Source organism: Fragaria vesca, linkage group LG4, assembly GCF_000184155.1.
Source record: "Fragaria vesca subsp. vesca linkage group LG4, FraVesHawaii_1.0, whole genome shotgun sequence".
Taxonomy (NCBI): domain Eukaryota; kingdom Viridiplantae; phylum Streptophyta; class Magnoliopsida; order Rosales; family Rosaceae; genus Fragaria; species Fragaria vesca.
The window spans coordinates 10,172,605-10,186,171 of record NC_020494.1 but is presented as its reverse complement, the minus strand read 5'-3'; the positions used below and the strand labels follow the sequence as shown (position 1 = coordinate 10,186,171).

Below are 13,567 nucleotides of genomic sequence, written 5' to 3'. Positions count from 1 at the left end.
GAGAGAGAGAGAGAGAGAGAGAGGGGCCTAACAGTCAAATCCCCCACTTTCGATATAACCAAAGCTTTCAACTTTGAAGGCCCAACAAATCCCAACAAACACCAAGAAACAACATACCATCTCTCACCATCTTTATATAAACCTTGTTTAAAGACACTGTTTTCTCCCAAGTAAGCAGCTCTCACTCTCCCAACTCACACACACACTCTTCGTGTTCTCCGTCCTCCCTCACTTTCAGATCCAATGGCTTCTCTTTCCCAAACCTCTACTGCCTTCTCTGCTTCCTTCAAACCCGCCCTGGTAAATCCCCACTCTCTCAATATTCTCTTAAGATTCAATCTTTTGTTACTTTTATGTGTTTTTACTCGTTTTTACGATTTGGGTTGTTGAATTTGTGTTGTTTTTGATTGAATCGGTGTAAAGTTTTGATCTTTTTCAGATTCTTGTTTGTGGGTTACTGTCAATTTTTGCAGATTTTGTGATCCCCATTGGAATTTGATTTGAATTCTGTTGGATTGTGTATGAGTTTTGAATTAAAGACTTCAGCTTTTTGTATTGGTTTATCTGATAATTTCAAGTTTGGTAGCTGATCAACATTGCATGTTATGGTTGTGGACTCTACACTATGCATTGACCAGAGATTTGATGAAGACCCTTTTCATTTTGGGTCCTATTTGGTCTTGGAGTGTGCTTGATTTGAATCATTTGATTGAGTGGGAACTTGACCTATAATAATTTGGGGTCCAATTGTTAAATCATTTTTGGGGTTCTTCATGCATGCCACTTAAATTAATGATGCATCAGATCGTAAATTGAAGTATTCTTCTGGATTTTATATGCCTCTACTTCTACTAATGATATTCAAGTTAAGTAAAGGTCAGCAGAAGTTTAAAATAATAGAGATCGGAATAACTAAAAAAGCTGCTTAACTACACTTTATGACCTAAAAGTCTGGCTTCCCTCATATAAAAGGAGGTTAGGGATTTTCTGCCATATATTGTAAAAATTGTCTAGTAATTGATGTTGGAACTTCAGTATTGTTTTGTACATTTTTTTCTTTTCTTGTGTAGTACTTGACATTCTGTTATCGTTGTTCAATGTTGGTAGGCACGCAGCAGCAGGGTCTCTAGTTTGAAATCGGTATCCTTTTCCATTACTGGGAAGCGCTTCCCATCTCTGACTTCAAGACCTGGACGCTTCCAAGTTTCCTGTTCAGTAAGTATTTGTTGTGAAGCTAGTCATACTACTGTGACTCTTCTTTATTGATTGTTTCCCTCATCAATCTCCAATAAATTTCTACATTCTTGCTTATTTGATAAAACTTCTGCACAATGAAGGCCACCAGTGTTTACTTTACATGTTGGGGCATTGGATAAGAAATTTTCAATGTTGGTTTCGATAAGTGCAAACTTGGATTAGAGACATAGAACATCAATCTTGTTCACCCTTATGGTTACGTTTTATTCCTCTTTTCAGAGGGGTTCTCTAGTGAAATAAAGTATCCTCTGCATACCTGAACTATGTGATAGGTTTCTTGTTTATGGAAGGTACCAACACTATTGGATGTAGATTAAGTACATTAGTTCAATAGTCATGATCATTGAAAACCACCCTAGCATTGTAGTCGATGGAACTTTGCATTCTTATATGGTACAAATGCTATCGAATGTTGGTATATAAGATTACAATATCTTGCATTACTTCACAAATAAGTGCTCTGATAAAGTAACTAGTCGCAACATGCTGTTAATACTTCTGCACAGGCCAAACCAGAGACTCTTAACAAGGTCTGTGATATAGTGAAGAAGCAGCTGGCTTTGCCTGATGACACAGCTGTGACCGCAGGCTCCAAATTCAGTGAACTAGGAGCTGATTCTCTTGACACTGTAAGTCGTACCTACCATCCGTTACTCTTATTTTTGACCATACCAATTATCGTGTCATCTTTTTTGTTTGCTTGATATATAATTGTAAGCTGTGGGAATGTTAACGTTACATGCATTCCATGTTTGCCTCAAATCATGACTGTTACAGCTTCCTTTTCTTTCAATAGGGAGAAAAAAAACATGAGGAGAAGCATTTTCATTGATTTCCATGATGAGAACACAATATGAATTTCCCATTGAGTGTACAGTGAACTGTTTCTAGGGGCCCTTCTTTGTTTAACGTTGAAACTTTCTCGTTAGCTTGCCCACTTTGTTTTAACATCTGAAACTTTTATCAAGCTTTGCTTTTCCTTTTTCATATATCTGAGAGCACATTGATTGCAACTTGGTTGGTGATGTTTGCTTGATCATCTTCATTAATTAGATATGCACTTGTAATTGTACAGGTTGAGATTGTGATGGGACTTGAGGAGGAGTTTGGTATCAGCGTGGAAGAAGAAAGTGCTCAGACCATCGCCACTGTTCAAGACGCAGCAGATCTGATTGAGAAGCTCTGTGAGAAGAAAGCTTAATAATAGTCTCTAGAGTACAACACAGACCTGTGGACCCTTTTTCTTCTTTCTGTTGGCTTCCTGTTTTTTCTTTTTCTTTTTTCTTTTTGTGAGTTATGTAGCATTTTGGTACTTAAGTTGCCCCTATCTATGGATATTGTAGTGTTCTTAATCTGAAGATCTCTCATTGTGTTATGTTCTCTATTTGGTTGTTTCTGAAGATAATTACATGTTTCGACTTTAGCTTTGAGAATAATTGCAATGCTTTTGATGGGGTGCATTCAGTTTGTAATAAAGCCATCTTCTATCAAAGATCAAATGTATCAGAAAATATTTTAAAACTAGTGTGGAAAGATAGAAGTTTCTCCTAGATGCCCTTCAAATGTTTTGGAACGGTTCGAGTTCTTCCCAATCGGTACTGTCCTAATTTAGATGTACCTGCATGCCCTTTCAAATGTTTTGAAACTGTTCTTCCCAATTGGTACTGTCCTAATTCAGATGTGCCATCAAGGTTGTAATATTCATTGATCTCAGTTTCTCTGGCTTACAACTGTAGCTTGGGCATGGTGACAACCTTGGCCGCTGCTCTTGTAAGATGAATTGGAGAATGGAGAAAAGTATGCAGTTGCAGTTCTGATTTCTCTGCTTGCTGTTGGCCTCTGACAAATTGCATGGAGTGCATTCATATTTAAGTCCAGGTATCACTCTGGATCTGCGAATCTTATATGATACTGCCGGACTGGTATTAAAAGATTACAGAGCAGAAAGAGACAAGTCAGAAACGCCAGCTCTTTCTATCTTTTAGTTTGATTGGAAAACTTGTAACAGGTTAGTATGTTTACTTAATTGCTTGGTTTGTCACATGCAACTTCAAACAGAACTCACCTTCAATGCTAACATATCAAGTTCTTTCTCTTATTAATAATGCTAACTATTGATGAAATGTGCTCGGAAGACAAATTTGGCAGTTTATGTTCTACCAATAGTTGGTCATCAACTACCTAATAATATGCAAATCAGATGAACAATCATAAATCTATGAATGACAAGTTTTGTTTGACAACTCAGAATGGGGTGTTGGGAGTATTTCCCACTTTACAGTAGAATTGAAAACAATTTGCCCTTCCATGAATTACTTCTTGGTGTTGTCTTATTCTCATGTAACATGAAAGTAGAATCAAGTTATTCAGTAAGTTCCATTGTACAATAACCAAGTCCCCCAAAGAAAAGTAGCAAATATACTCCAAATCAGTTACAAATTCTACAATCTATAACAATGGTACTATACATATATTGGGAAAGTTCACTCCAAGTCTCCAACCCATTATAGAGGCACTAACTAACTACAAACAATGATTGTGAATCTTGTACCTCAAAAGACTTGTACACCCTAAGAAGCTGCATATATAGAAGCCGCCGCACCTGCAAGGGCGGCCAAGTTTATAGTCCAAAATAAGTCTGTAGATGAGGCTGAAGAAGCAGGCAAAGGCGCAAATGCAGAAGAAGGTCCAAGTGAAACCAAGTCATCCGGATTCGGAGGGCTTGGATTGGAAGGAATGGTGGGTATGGAGTTATCATTAGGAGTATCAGGCACCACAGGACCAGGAGATGGCAAAAGTGGAGCTATATCTGGAGGCAAACCTTGGACAGAAGATGGATGAGGAGTAGAGAACAATGCAGGTGATGCTGTGATAGTAGATGCTTTTGAAGTGAAGGAAAGCAGAGGTGAGACCATGAAGGCCATAATGAGCAGTGTATGGAACCAAAAAGAGGCCATTTTAATGATGAACATAATCACTCCCACACACCAAAGTGGAGAGAGTGCTCTATATACTTGTGTGATCAAAGAGTATAGTAAAAGAGGAGGGTGTGAGTGAGCTTTTGGTTCAAGCTATGATTTGGGTTGTTAAAAAAGGATGACTAGAAGCTCAATGTGGGGTTGAATTCCACATGGTTTTTGAATAATTGGATGAAGATTGAGAAAAATACAGGTTGGCATCATCGGATGTTTGGGGTTAGAGACAAAGAGACAAAGATCAAAGATGGCTAAGCATATTTTAAGTTGGGATCAGATGGTTTTTCTTTTTAGTCCGTGACCTTTGCTTATAATCCGGAACCCTAAAGTCCCTAATCTACTTCATTACTCCACTAGTTCACTGTGATAATCACTAATCCCCTAGTAGTACAGGGTCATGAAAATTGATCTAATCCGTTACTTACATTGACTAAGTTGTGATTTTCATTCAACTATGACTCCAAACCGTTAATTTATTCCGGTGTTCTAAACAATCTTTAGTATTTCTTTCGAAAAATTTGTAAATCATGAGCATCTTAGGAGCTTATAATTTGTGAAAATTGATTCCCTAGCCACATTCAATTTCCCCCCATATAAACCACCAACTCTATTTTTAATTTCCTCACATTTTTTTTTTCGATGAAGTTAATTTTCACAAAAGCCTTTCTTTTCAGGTCACCAAACAAGTTTCCACGGTAAAGAAAAATGAATAGATGTGATGCAACTTCCGACATTATTGACTCATCATGCAAAGATTTGCAGTCATATGATAAATTGTCGCCAAACATGAGCTTCACAGTAGAATAAAGAAACTAAGAGGTCAAGAACAATACACCCACCCCCAAGAATCACGGATCCAATAGTTCAGCCATTTCATGAACTCTAACATTAAGAGACAAGGTACATGTCCTAAGCAAGCCCCAAGTTTTCAAGCTGTAACTATCACTGCAGTTGAACCTATGGGCAGGTAGATGGAATCACTGCTGTCATCCCAAAAACGGTGATTTTACATGCTAGTTTCTAACTTGGAGTAAAAATCTACATAGAGGGTGCCGATAATAGAGAACAGTAGAACCAGATTTTATGTCACCACCGTGCCTTAATGCGCATTGTGCCGTCTAATAAGTTTGTGCAAATGTGTATAGTGAATATGAAGTTCACATTGAACTAGAATTGGCACTGTAATTTGGTAACTGGTACCTGCGAATCGATACTACTATTTCAGTAAGAGAACTTATCCTTGTACAATTTGAACCGACACGCCATCTCTATAGCAACAATAAGTTGGTGCCTGTTTAATCATCCCCATTCAGTTTTCAATAGGTTTTGAATCTTTTCCATCTTCCCAGTCTGGTCCTAGCATGTCACACGCTTTTTTTGGCTGAAGCAAAGCAAGCACTGCTCATGCAAGAGTGTCGAAAAATGCATTGATATCTACTGTGGGCTATCTGGACAGTCTATTTATTGCTCTCCAAATATATATAGACTAACCTTTTACCCGTGCATTTACAAGTGAGTTTACAAAATGTGAGAAGTTTAACTTGAACTGCTTCACTTAAAGTACTGCTCCACTTAAAGTGGAATGAATATGATTTATCATATTTAATTACTCCACCAAAAGTGGAACAAACCACATCCTTTTTTTTCTCCTTAAAATTTCAATGGTGTTTTACGGTTATGGTTATAGTAACTTATTTTTTTTCTTTAAGAATTTTCTATTACCTTGGTTTTTTGGGTAATTCAAAAAAAGGCTTCACCAAAGACACCGACCAAAGACACCAAATGAGCGTCTGGCTTTCTAATAGTAGAGATATGTCTCTTGATCTTATTTCTGATATTGCGGCCTTATGTAGGCACCTTAAAACCAAAAACCAGACAGCATTGAAGCTTTGTGTATGTTAAACTTATACAATATCAAAGTGAATGCATCAAATCTCTAATGAAAAAGTCAACTAAAACTGCCTACTACATGCAGAGCTAACAATAGCAATAAGAAAAACATGTATATGTTATAGGCAGCAGCAAACTTCGACCAAACTTCGACCACTGTTCAGGGAAGACTTCACTAATGAAAAACAGATTGAAAAACAGACCACTACAGCACTACTATACCCAATAGTCATTTTTATCCAGACTAGGTCGAAACCTTGAGTCATCTGCTTCATGACTGTTCAAGAGGTCAGCAGGTTTGGCAAAAGATTGATATTGCTGCATGGCCAACTGTTTATTTCTAAATGGCGATTATAGAGCGGAAGGATTGTTAGTTAAAAAAATATGCAGTGGCATGTGATTTTCATCGTGTCTTGCTAGTTCATCTAGAAACGGAGACGAAAAGGTACATCTATTATCAGCTATGCTTCTGAATGGTTTAACTGCACTAGCAAATCTTTCACTGGAAAGAGTTTAAAAGTTTAAATGTTGGCCTGGTGTAAACATCCTTTGGTTCAATTTAAGTTGAACGGTGAATGAGTCGAGGTCTGCTGGGGGAGTAATCAGGGAAGACATTGGACAGTGGGACTGGTGGTGTCATGATGAACACTAATGATGCAGAGGTTTTTCAAGCTTTAAGTACATTGAACCTGAATCTGCAGTGTTGGTAAATCTCACTAATACTGAGAACTCCACCCTCCATCCTCTTGGGACTCTGATTGAGAATGGTAAGAGTTCCGACAGGAGTTCTAGCCATCTGCATTTGAGGCATATTCATAGAGATAGAAATGTAGTTGCAGCATCCAGATATCCTTGCAAAGCAAAGGATACCACTGAAAATACACGAGGTGTGTGCACCTTCAGAAAGTTGCTGCGCTTGGTGAGTTTGGTGGTACCGTGGTATTGCCAGAACAAGCCAAGTTGTTTAAGCTGTGTCTAGTTTTTAGATTATTTTTTTTTCCTGGGGTTTTAGCCCCCAATAGCCCTATGGTAGCAGAAAAAAAAAAACACATAACCTCTATCAATATGATGACACTTCTTTTCACCTAAATTGCATATAAACAACTGAAGGAATATTACACCTTCAAATCCTATGTAAATTTGAATGTATCACTTCAGTTTTCATGAAACAACTAAACAATTTCATAACGCAACTACCCAGCACTTCAAGATGACTGTTGCGCACATGATTGTGATAAAATTGCAGTAAAGCAGAGAAAAATCGATGGAAAAATCCAATGGAGATACAGAGTACATGGATTATACGATGATATGCCAATGTTGGATTGACAGAAGTGCAATGCAGAAAGATTGCCCTCACCTTCATAAGTTGTTGACCCTTTATCACAGCCCGAGAGAAACGTATTCATCTGATACCCTTCTAAAATCCATTTGATTTGAATAGTATTACTACTGCATGCCAAAAGAAAACTTTTAGTAAAACTGAGGGACTAAAGATTATGACACAAAACAATAGGGAAAAGAAATCAGCACACAACCTGTGGGGCTTCACATGCAGCGAGGAAGCCGCTGCAACTCCACAGCCACATGAAAAGCAGCAGTGGCTAAAGCAGGTACACCCGAACCCTTAAGCTCAGATACTATGCTCTCAATTCTTGGAATCTCAGGTAATGATATCGACAGTATCATTGCATGTAACAAATACTGCCTACAAGCATAACCAAGTGCATGTAGCACTCGCTGCACGAACAAATGAGATGTGCCTCTACGCCAAGACTCAAGCATTGCAGTAACTTTTGGAAGATTAGTTAGTAGACCAGCGGTGCCTTCCCTAGGAGCTGCCTTTAGCAACAACACAACACATTCTGAAGCTATATCTGCCACATTTCCTCCATGAGAACTACTTAACTCTAGCAATACACCAACATTGCTTCCAAAGTCCATGATATCTCGTATACCTTGCTGCTGATCACCACTTGGCTCAAAAGACACATCACCCAAAAGAGTAGGTTCTGATGAATAGGTGAAGCCTTTTCTACCACTCACTGAACGTAGAAGGAAAGCCCTACACAGACCAAGTGTTGGTTCCAGAAAATCTTCCATATCTTTTGCATATACAAGCTCTAGAAGATTTCCTATTTTCCTAACTACCCTCAGCTGAGAAAGTAACTTGGTTTCCATTTCAGGAGCAGATGTCAGAGCCAGGCATAGCATAACATTGTTTACATTTGCACTTGACAGATCACCCAGCAAAAACTCAAAGCATTGCGATACTATCTTCAGATGAAGAATGTCTGCGATTTTGATGAAATTATAATCAATCAGCATAACTAGCAGCTTTTGTGCATACATGGGAATTGGATCTTCATCTTCAATCAAGGAAGGGTAGAGAGGAAGAAAGTTTGTGTTGGATATGGATTGCAATTCTTTGGACCTTTGCTCATCTTCAGATTGTTCATTAAGAAAAATTACCATCACATCAAACAAGATTTTTAAGCACAGAAACCTGGCATCACCATCCTTGTTTCCCTTATACAGAACAGACAAACTGGGGAGGACCTCACGGGTAAAAATATCAGGGCTTCTGAGAATTACAGGTGACTCCTCAGCAACTGATTCAAGAATTCGAAGTAGATGCATTTGAAAGTCATCCCTGCCCTGGAAATCACCGATAAGTTATTAATCAGTACCAATGTCAGCATATACTATAGTCTCAACTAATCCTATTACAAATTTTCATCAATTAGAACTAGACCAATTCTTCTCTCCACAAAAAATGAAATTTTACCATAAGGGCCAAAATAACTGTAGAGCTGTAACTAAACTAGTATAAGGTGCCCACACAAAGAAAACTCAGTTATATGGTTTAGTTAGTGATTCATTTAGCATTTATCTAGACAGTATAATGGGCAGTTATCAAGTTGTAACTTGCTCAGGCATTATACCAACCTAGCACAACCTTGGATCACTTGCCAAGACAGTAATGTGTGTATCAGACAAACTACATCCAACAAATGACAGTTGGCTAATAAATCAACTAGAGATTGGGTGTAATAAATTTTCAGTCTAATTAATGGTGAAGCTTGGATTAGCCAAATATGTAACTTGATTTCACCCAAAAATCTAGAAAAAATTATTAAAGTACACAAAATGGTTCAACTGCAGTCACCTACCTGAAATGGTGTTTCCACGATTTTTATTAGATTTGCCAACTGCTGCAGGACCTGATCACTCACCACCTTATGCTTAAAAGATGAGCTTCGAAGAAGATGGAGAACTACAGGGAGCATATGAATGTTGGTCTTTGGAGTAGCTCTACAGTTGAGGGGAGACAGATGTCCATGGCGCCTTCCTATCATTTGCTGAAAGTCACCGGTTATAGTATCCAGTAACCAGGTATAACAGAGGCCACAACACACACAAATGCATCTAAACACTGTTTCACATACTGATCTTTCTCTTTTGCCAGCCTGTCCACCATGGACAGTAACCTGGCATTGCAAAAAAAATGTGGCAGCCACCTCCTACTACTCTTGGAACTGCTGTTCTTACAAAGAAGAGAAACTAAAACAAGTGCTTTTCCTTTCAAAACTTCACTTCCCTGCTCAATAAGAGACACAAGACTTGGAACAATATTCTTATCCTCCATCAGTGGCAAGAGGTACCTCCCAAAGTTTGTGAACATGTGACTTCCAAGCATGGCCATGTTCAAAAGGTTTAAGCTGATCTGCTGCTCCCTCAGACTGCCCTTGACAATTGCAGATGCTATTTCCTTTAAAGGAAGAATATCAATTACTTGCTGAATGCTAGGTGGATTGAAACGAACCAGGCGGACTAAACATGATCCTGCTGTGAGTCTCATGCTTTCCAGTTTCCCAGTAGCCCTATATATATAGCACAGGTTATTAATCATGCCCTGGCTGTTCAAACGAGCTGCCCAGTGCCCTGCTTGGCTACATATATTTTCAATCGTCCTCAATGCATAAAGTTGAGTTATGTCATCCTCTCCTTTTCGTAAAATTGATGCCACTTTGGAAAGCAACAAATTGGAGACCTACACCAGAGACTAAAATGTTAATAAGAAAAAATCAAGTAGAAAACAGGATAGAACACATAAAAAAAGGGCATTTCTCTTCACGCACTACATATTTGAGACTTCAATATATGACCCCAAAATGGAAAAACATTCTAATAGAGAATGCAAGCATATATGTATTCGATATACACATACTTTCACTCAAACGAAAATACATGATCATATATGACATAACAGTAAATCCTTATGCGATCAATTGCAGAAGCAACAAGTTCACTGCAATAAGATATTATGCTAACCTGCCACCCAGATGTGGACCGGCATTCCTTGGATGGAGACTCTACAGGATTGTTATCTCCAGCATGCTCACTTTGAGTTGAAATATAGAATAGCAGCTCACCTAAAGCGGCCATAGAAAATCTCCTAACTTTTTCCTGCCTGTCTCCAAGGCCATCGGCCAGTGACCCCAAAATTCCAGAATTTGCCAAATCATCATGAATAAAAGTAGAATGTCGGATCAACAAACCAATCAGTGAAGCAACTTGGACACGCAGAGCCAAAGCCTTGGTCTGTCGAAGCATTTTAACAAGGATAAGCATGATGGGTCCATTGGTCAAGATATTAGCAGCATCCGCATTGTTGGTCAACATCTCAAGGTATCTAATTGCATTCTGCTTCTCCCCAATGCTGATGTTCCCATTAAAAATGGATACAATCTTATTGGTGAGTGTATCCAATTGCTCTTTAGACATCTTCACAAAATCAGCAGCTTGCAGTGCCTCAAAGGGAAGTGAAGGAATAACCTCCGAAGTTTTATCAGCTTTTCTGCTAGGCATTACAGGTCTGACTGAAAGATCAGAAGGATGCCAAAGAACCTCTGAAAGGTTATTTGAAGATTTTGAAGAATCGTAGTCAACTGCAGATCCAGACCCTTCCTTAAATCTATGATTTTTTATCTGAGGACTGGCACTGCATGGAGTTGCAGCCACGTCAAAACTCTGTGGTGATTCCTGATCACATATTGTTGATTCATTTGATGCAGGCGCATTTACCACAGATGAGGTATCTGAATGGTTTATGTTATTTTCCATCTCTTCTGCTTTAACCTGCTGCTGATTTTGACTTGAAGATTTTTCATCCAGTGAAGCTTGGTTATCTGGCCCATCAGATTCATCTTGTGCATCATCTTCAGTGTTTTCATTAAAGTCAAGTTCCATATCAGTGTTCTCAATTTTGACTTCTGAATCATTCTCAGAATTATTAGACACCGGCCTCCGATAGTTCTCTTTCTCATTTTCCCTCTGCAAGTTCTGCTTTGCTATTCTTGAGAGTCTTAGGAGATTCACGCCCCTGGTAGTGCCAGAATGATCCTTTTGCTTTTCATCAACTCCTCTGCCAGATACCTTTGCTTGAGTTCTCCGACTTCCAGGTGTGCCTTTGACTGGAGTTCCATGGCCTTTTGATCCTACAATAGAATTCTCATCCTGCTTTGAAGCTCCCTTGACATCCTTTTGACGAGATTTAGGAGTCCTATTCTCAGAAGATTTATCACCATTTCGTATTGACAATGGCTTGGCATATTGCTCTAGCATATTCGCAAAAGCAGGCTGAGGAGGTAGAGGCACTGGATTTAACTTGGTTCTCCAGAAAGCATGACCACAGAGTTCAGGCCACTGTACTCGTTCAGCTGGGTCCTTGATGAGTAAAGAATTTATTAGATTGACAAAAGGACGACTAGGAGTGCCAGGTAGAGGAGGTATTGGATCTGAGAGGATGGACTTCACTAGCTGAGTAAATTCTCTACCCACAAATGGAGGCCTCCCAGCATAGCACTCATATAGTACACAACCAAGGGCCCAGAAATCAGATGCATATGAATGGACACCCCCGTCTTCAAAAAGCTCAGGAGCCATATAACAAGGTGTTCCACGTTTTGCTTGTGGCAACTAAACATGTGAAACAAGGTAAAGCTGTGTTAGTCTTTTCATAATTTCAAGCATAAAATTAAGAACAAGAAGTTTCTAATTTGATTTGAATTTATCCAATAATGTCTAATGTTGGGGCAGATGAGATAACAGACCGAGGAAGAAGAGGTTTGTGATATATCGCTCAGCTTTCTTGCCAGTCCAAAATCACAGAGCTGAAATGCACAAAGAAACCATACCAGATGAGAACCAAAAAGATTAAAGGGGCTTAGAAGATAAACAAACAGAAGACAAATATAGTATACCTTTGTACGGCCATTCTCGTCCAACAGGATATTTGATGGTTTCAAATCACAGTATATGATACCCTTTGAATGTAAGAACCTAAAGGAATCAACCATTTCCAGAACATAAATAAAACTCAAGTAAACATGCTTAGGCTCGCTATGAGGCTAAAAAAAAACAAAGTGAGTATTTCTTACAGCAAAGCTCTAACAAGATCCCACCCAAGGTCATGAATCGACTCTTCAGGTAGCTGACGATCCTGTAATCATTCAAAACCTAATCATTAAGACAATTCTAGAAACGCTTCATACATCAATAACACCACTACAAAGTTCACAATATAACATGACAAATGGAATCATCTTTTCAAAAACCTTACCACTGCCTATATAGCCAATTAAATTATCCAAAACTTCATCCATAGCAAATAACACATATAGAAGCTCATACACATTAAGTAATGCAAAGTTTGCATTCAATGATCCATACCTGGTCCAACAATGTCATCAAATTCCCACCAACGCAATACTCCAGAACCAACCACAAGTGAGCAGAAGTTTCATACCTAAGCAATGCCGAAACAAAGATGAAATCCATAAATACACAGACGTAAATAACGAAATTTCGTAAACAATCATTGGATAAAGAACACTCACCACCAATAAAACTTGAGAATATTCTGATGATCTAGAGTATGAAGAATCTTAACCTGAAATTAATGCCAACAAAAAAATTGAAAAAAAATTACATGACCTAATAATTGAAGCTAAAATTTTCCAAAAATCAAACGCACTGAGAATCTCGGAATCGCAAATTGAACTAATTATACACTCACTTCCTGAAGAAGCTTGCTCTTCTGAGATTTCTCGACGCTCTTAATCGCGTAGTACTCAATCGTCTTCTTCTTCCTCCCTTTGTACACAGTCTGCAAAACCGAGCACAAATCGGATCAGTAGAGTAACCAAATCGAAGTAAAAATCAGTGAAATCGCCGGAGATTCGGAATCAACAAAAAGCGAAGAGAAAGACGTTCGGAAATGTTTACCGAGCACTTTCCACGGCCGATGGCCTCGTATATGTGGTACTGGTTCATCGCGGAGCTTCTTCTTCTTCTAGGGTTTCGGATTTGAAATCGGAGACGGATGAGAGAGAGAGAGAGAGAGAGAGAGAGAGAGAGAGAGTAGTAGTAGTAGTAGGTAG

The 13,567-nt window shown here is 38.7% G+C and overlaps 3 protein-coding genes across 3 annotated transcripts; 1 reads left to right on the top strand and 2 right to left on the bottom strand.

Annotated features, from left to right (window-relative positions):
- Nucleotides 1-124: 124 nt before the first annotated feature.
- LOC101292008 (acyl carrier protein 1, chloroplastic-like) lies at nucleotides 125-2,690 on the top strand. Its single transcript, XM_004296737.1, has 4 exons — nucleotides 125-300; nucleotides 1,108-1,215; nucleotides 1,764-1,886; nucleotides 2,333-2,690. Exons 1-4 carry the CDS (start codon nucleotides 244-246, stop codon nucleotides 2,456-2,458), a joined length of 414 nt encoding a protein of 137 aa, XP_004296785.1. The 5' UTR covers nucleotides 125-243; the 3' UTR covers nucleotides 2,459-2,690.
- A 277-nt stretch (nucleotides 2,691-2,967) lies between these two features.
- LOC101292297 lies at nucleotides 2,968-4,199 on the bottom strand. The gene is made up of 2 exons (XM_004296738.1): nucleotides 3,809-4,199; nucleotides 2,968-3,176 (listed from the first exon to the last, which is right to left on the bottom strand). Exon 1 carries the CDS (start codon nucleotides 4,179-4,181, stop codon nucleotides 3,828-3,830), a length of 354 nt encoding a protein of 117 aa, XP_004296786.1. The 5' UTR covers nucleotides 4,182-4,199; the 3' UTR covers nucleotides 2,968-3,176; nucleotides 3,809-3,827.
- A 3,471-nt stretch (nucleotides 4,200-7,670) lies between these two features.
- On the bottom strand, nucleotides 7,671-13,460 carry LOC101291714 (serine/threonine-protein kinase ULK4-like). Its single transcript, XM_004296736.1, is given in 11 exon segments — nucleotides 7,671-8,780; nucleotides 9,296-9,513; nucleotides 9,516-10,176; nucleotides 10,458-12,104; nucleotides 12,239-12,298; nucleotides 12,389-12,467; nucleotides 12,566-12,627; nucleotides 12,858-12,933; nucleotides 13,025-13,077; nucleotides 13,204-13,293; nucleotides 13,413-13,460. Coding segments are annotated over 11 exon segments (4,104 nt in total).
- Nucleotides 13,461-13,567: the final 107 nt, after the last annotated feature.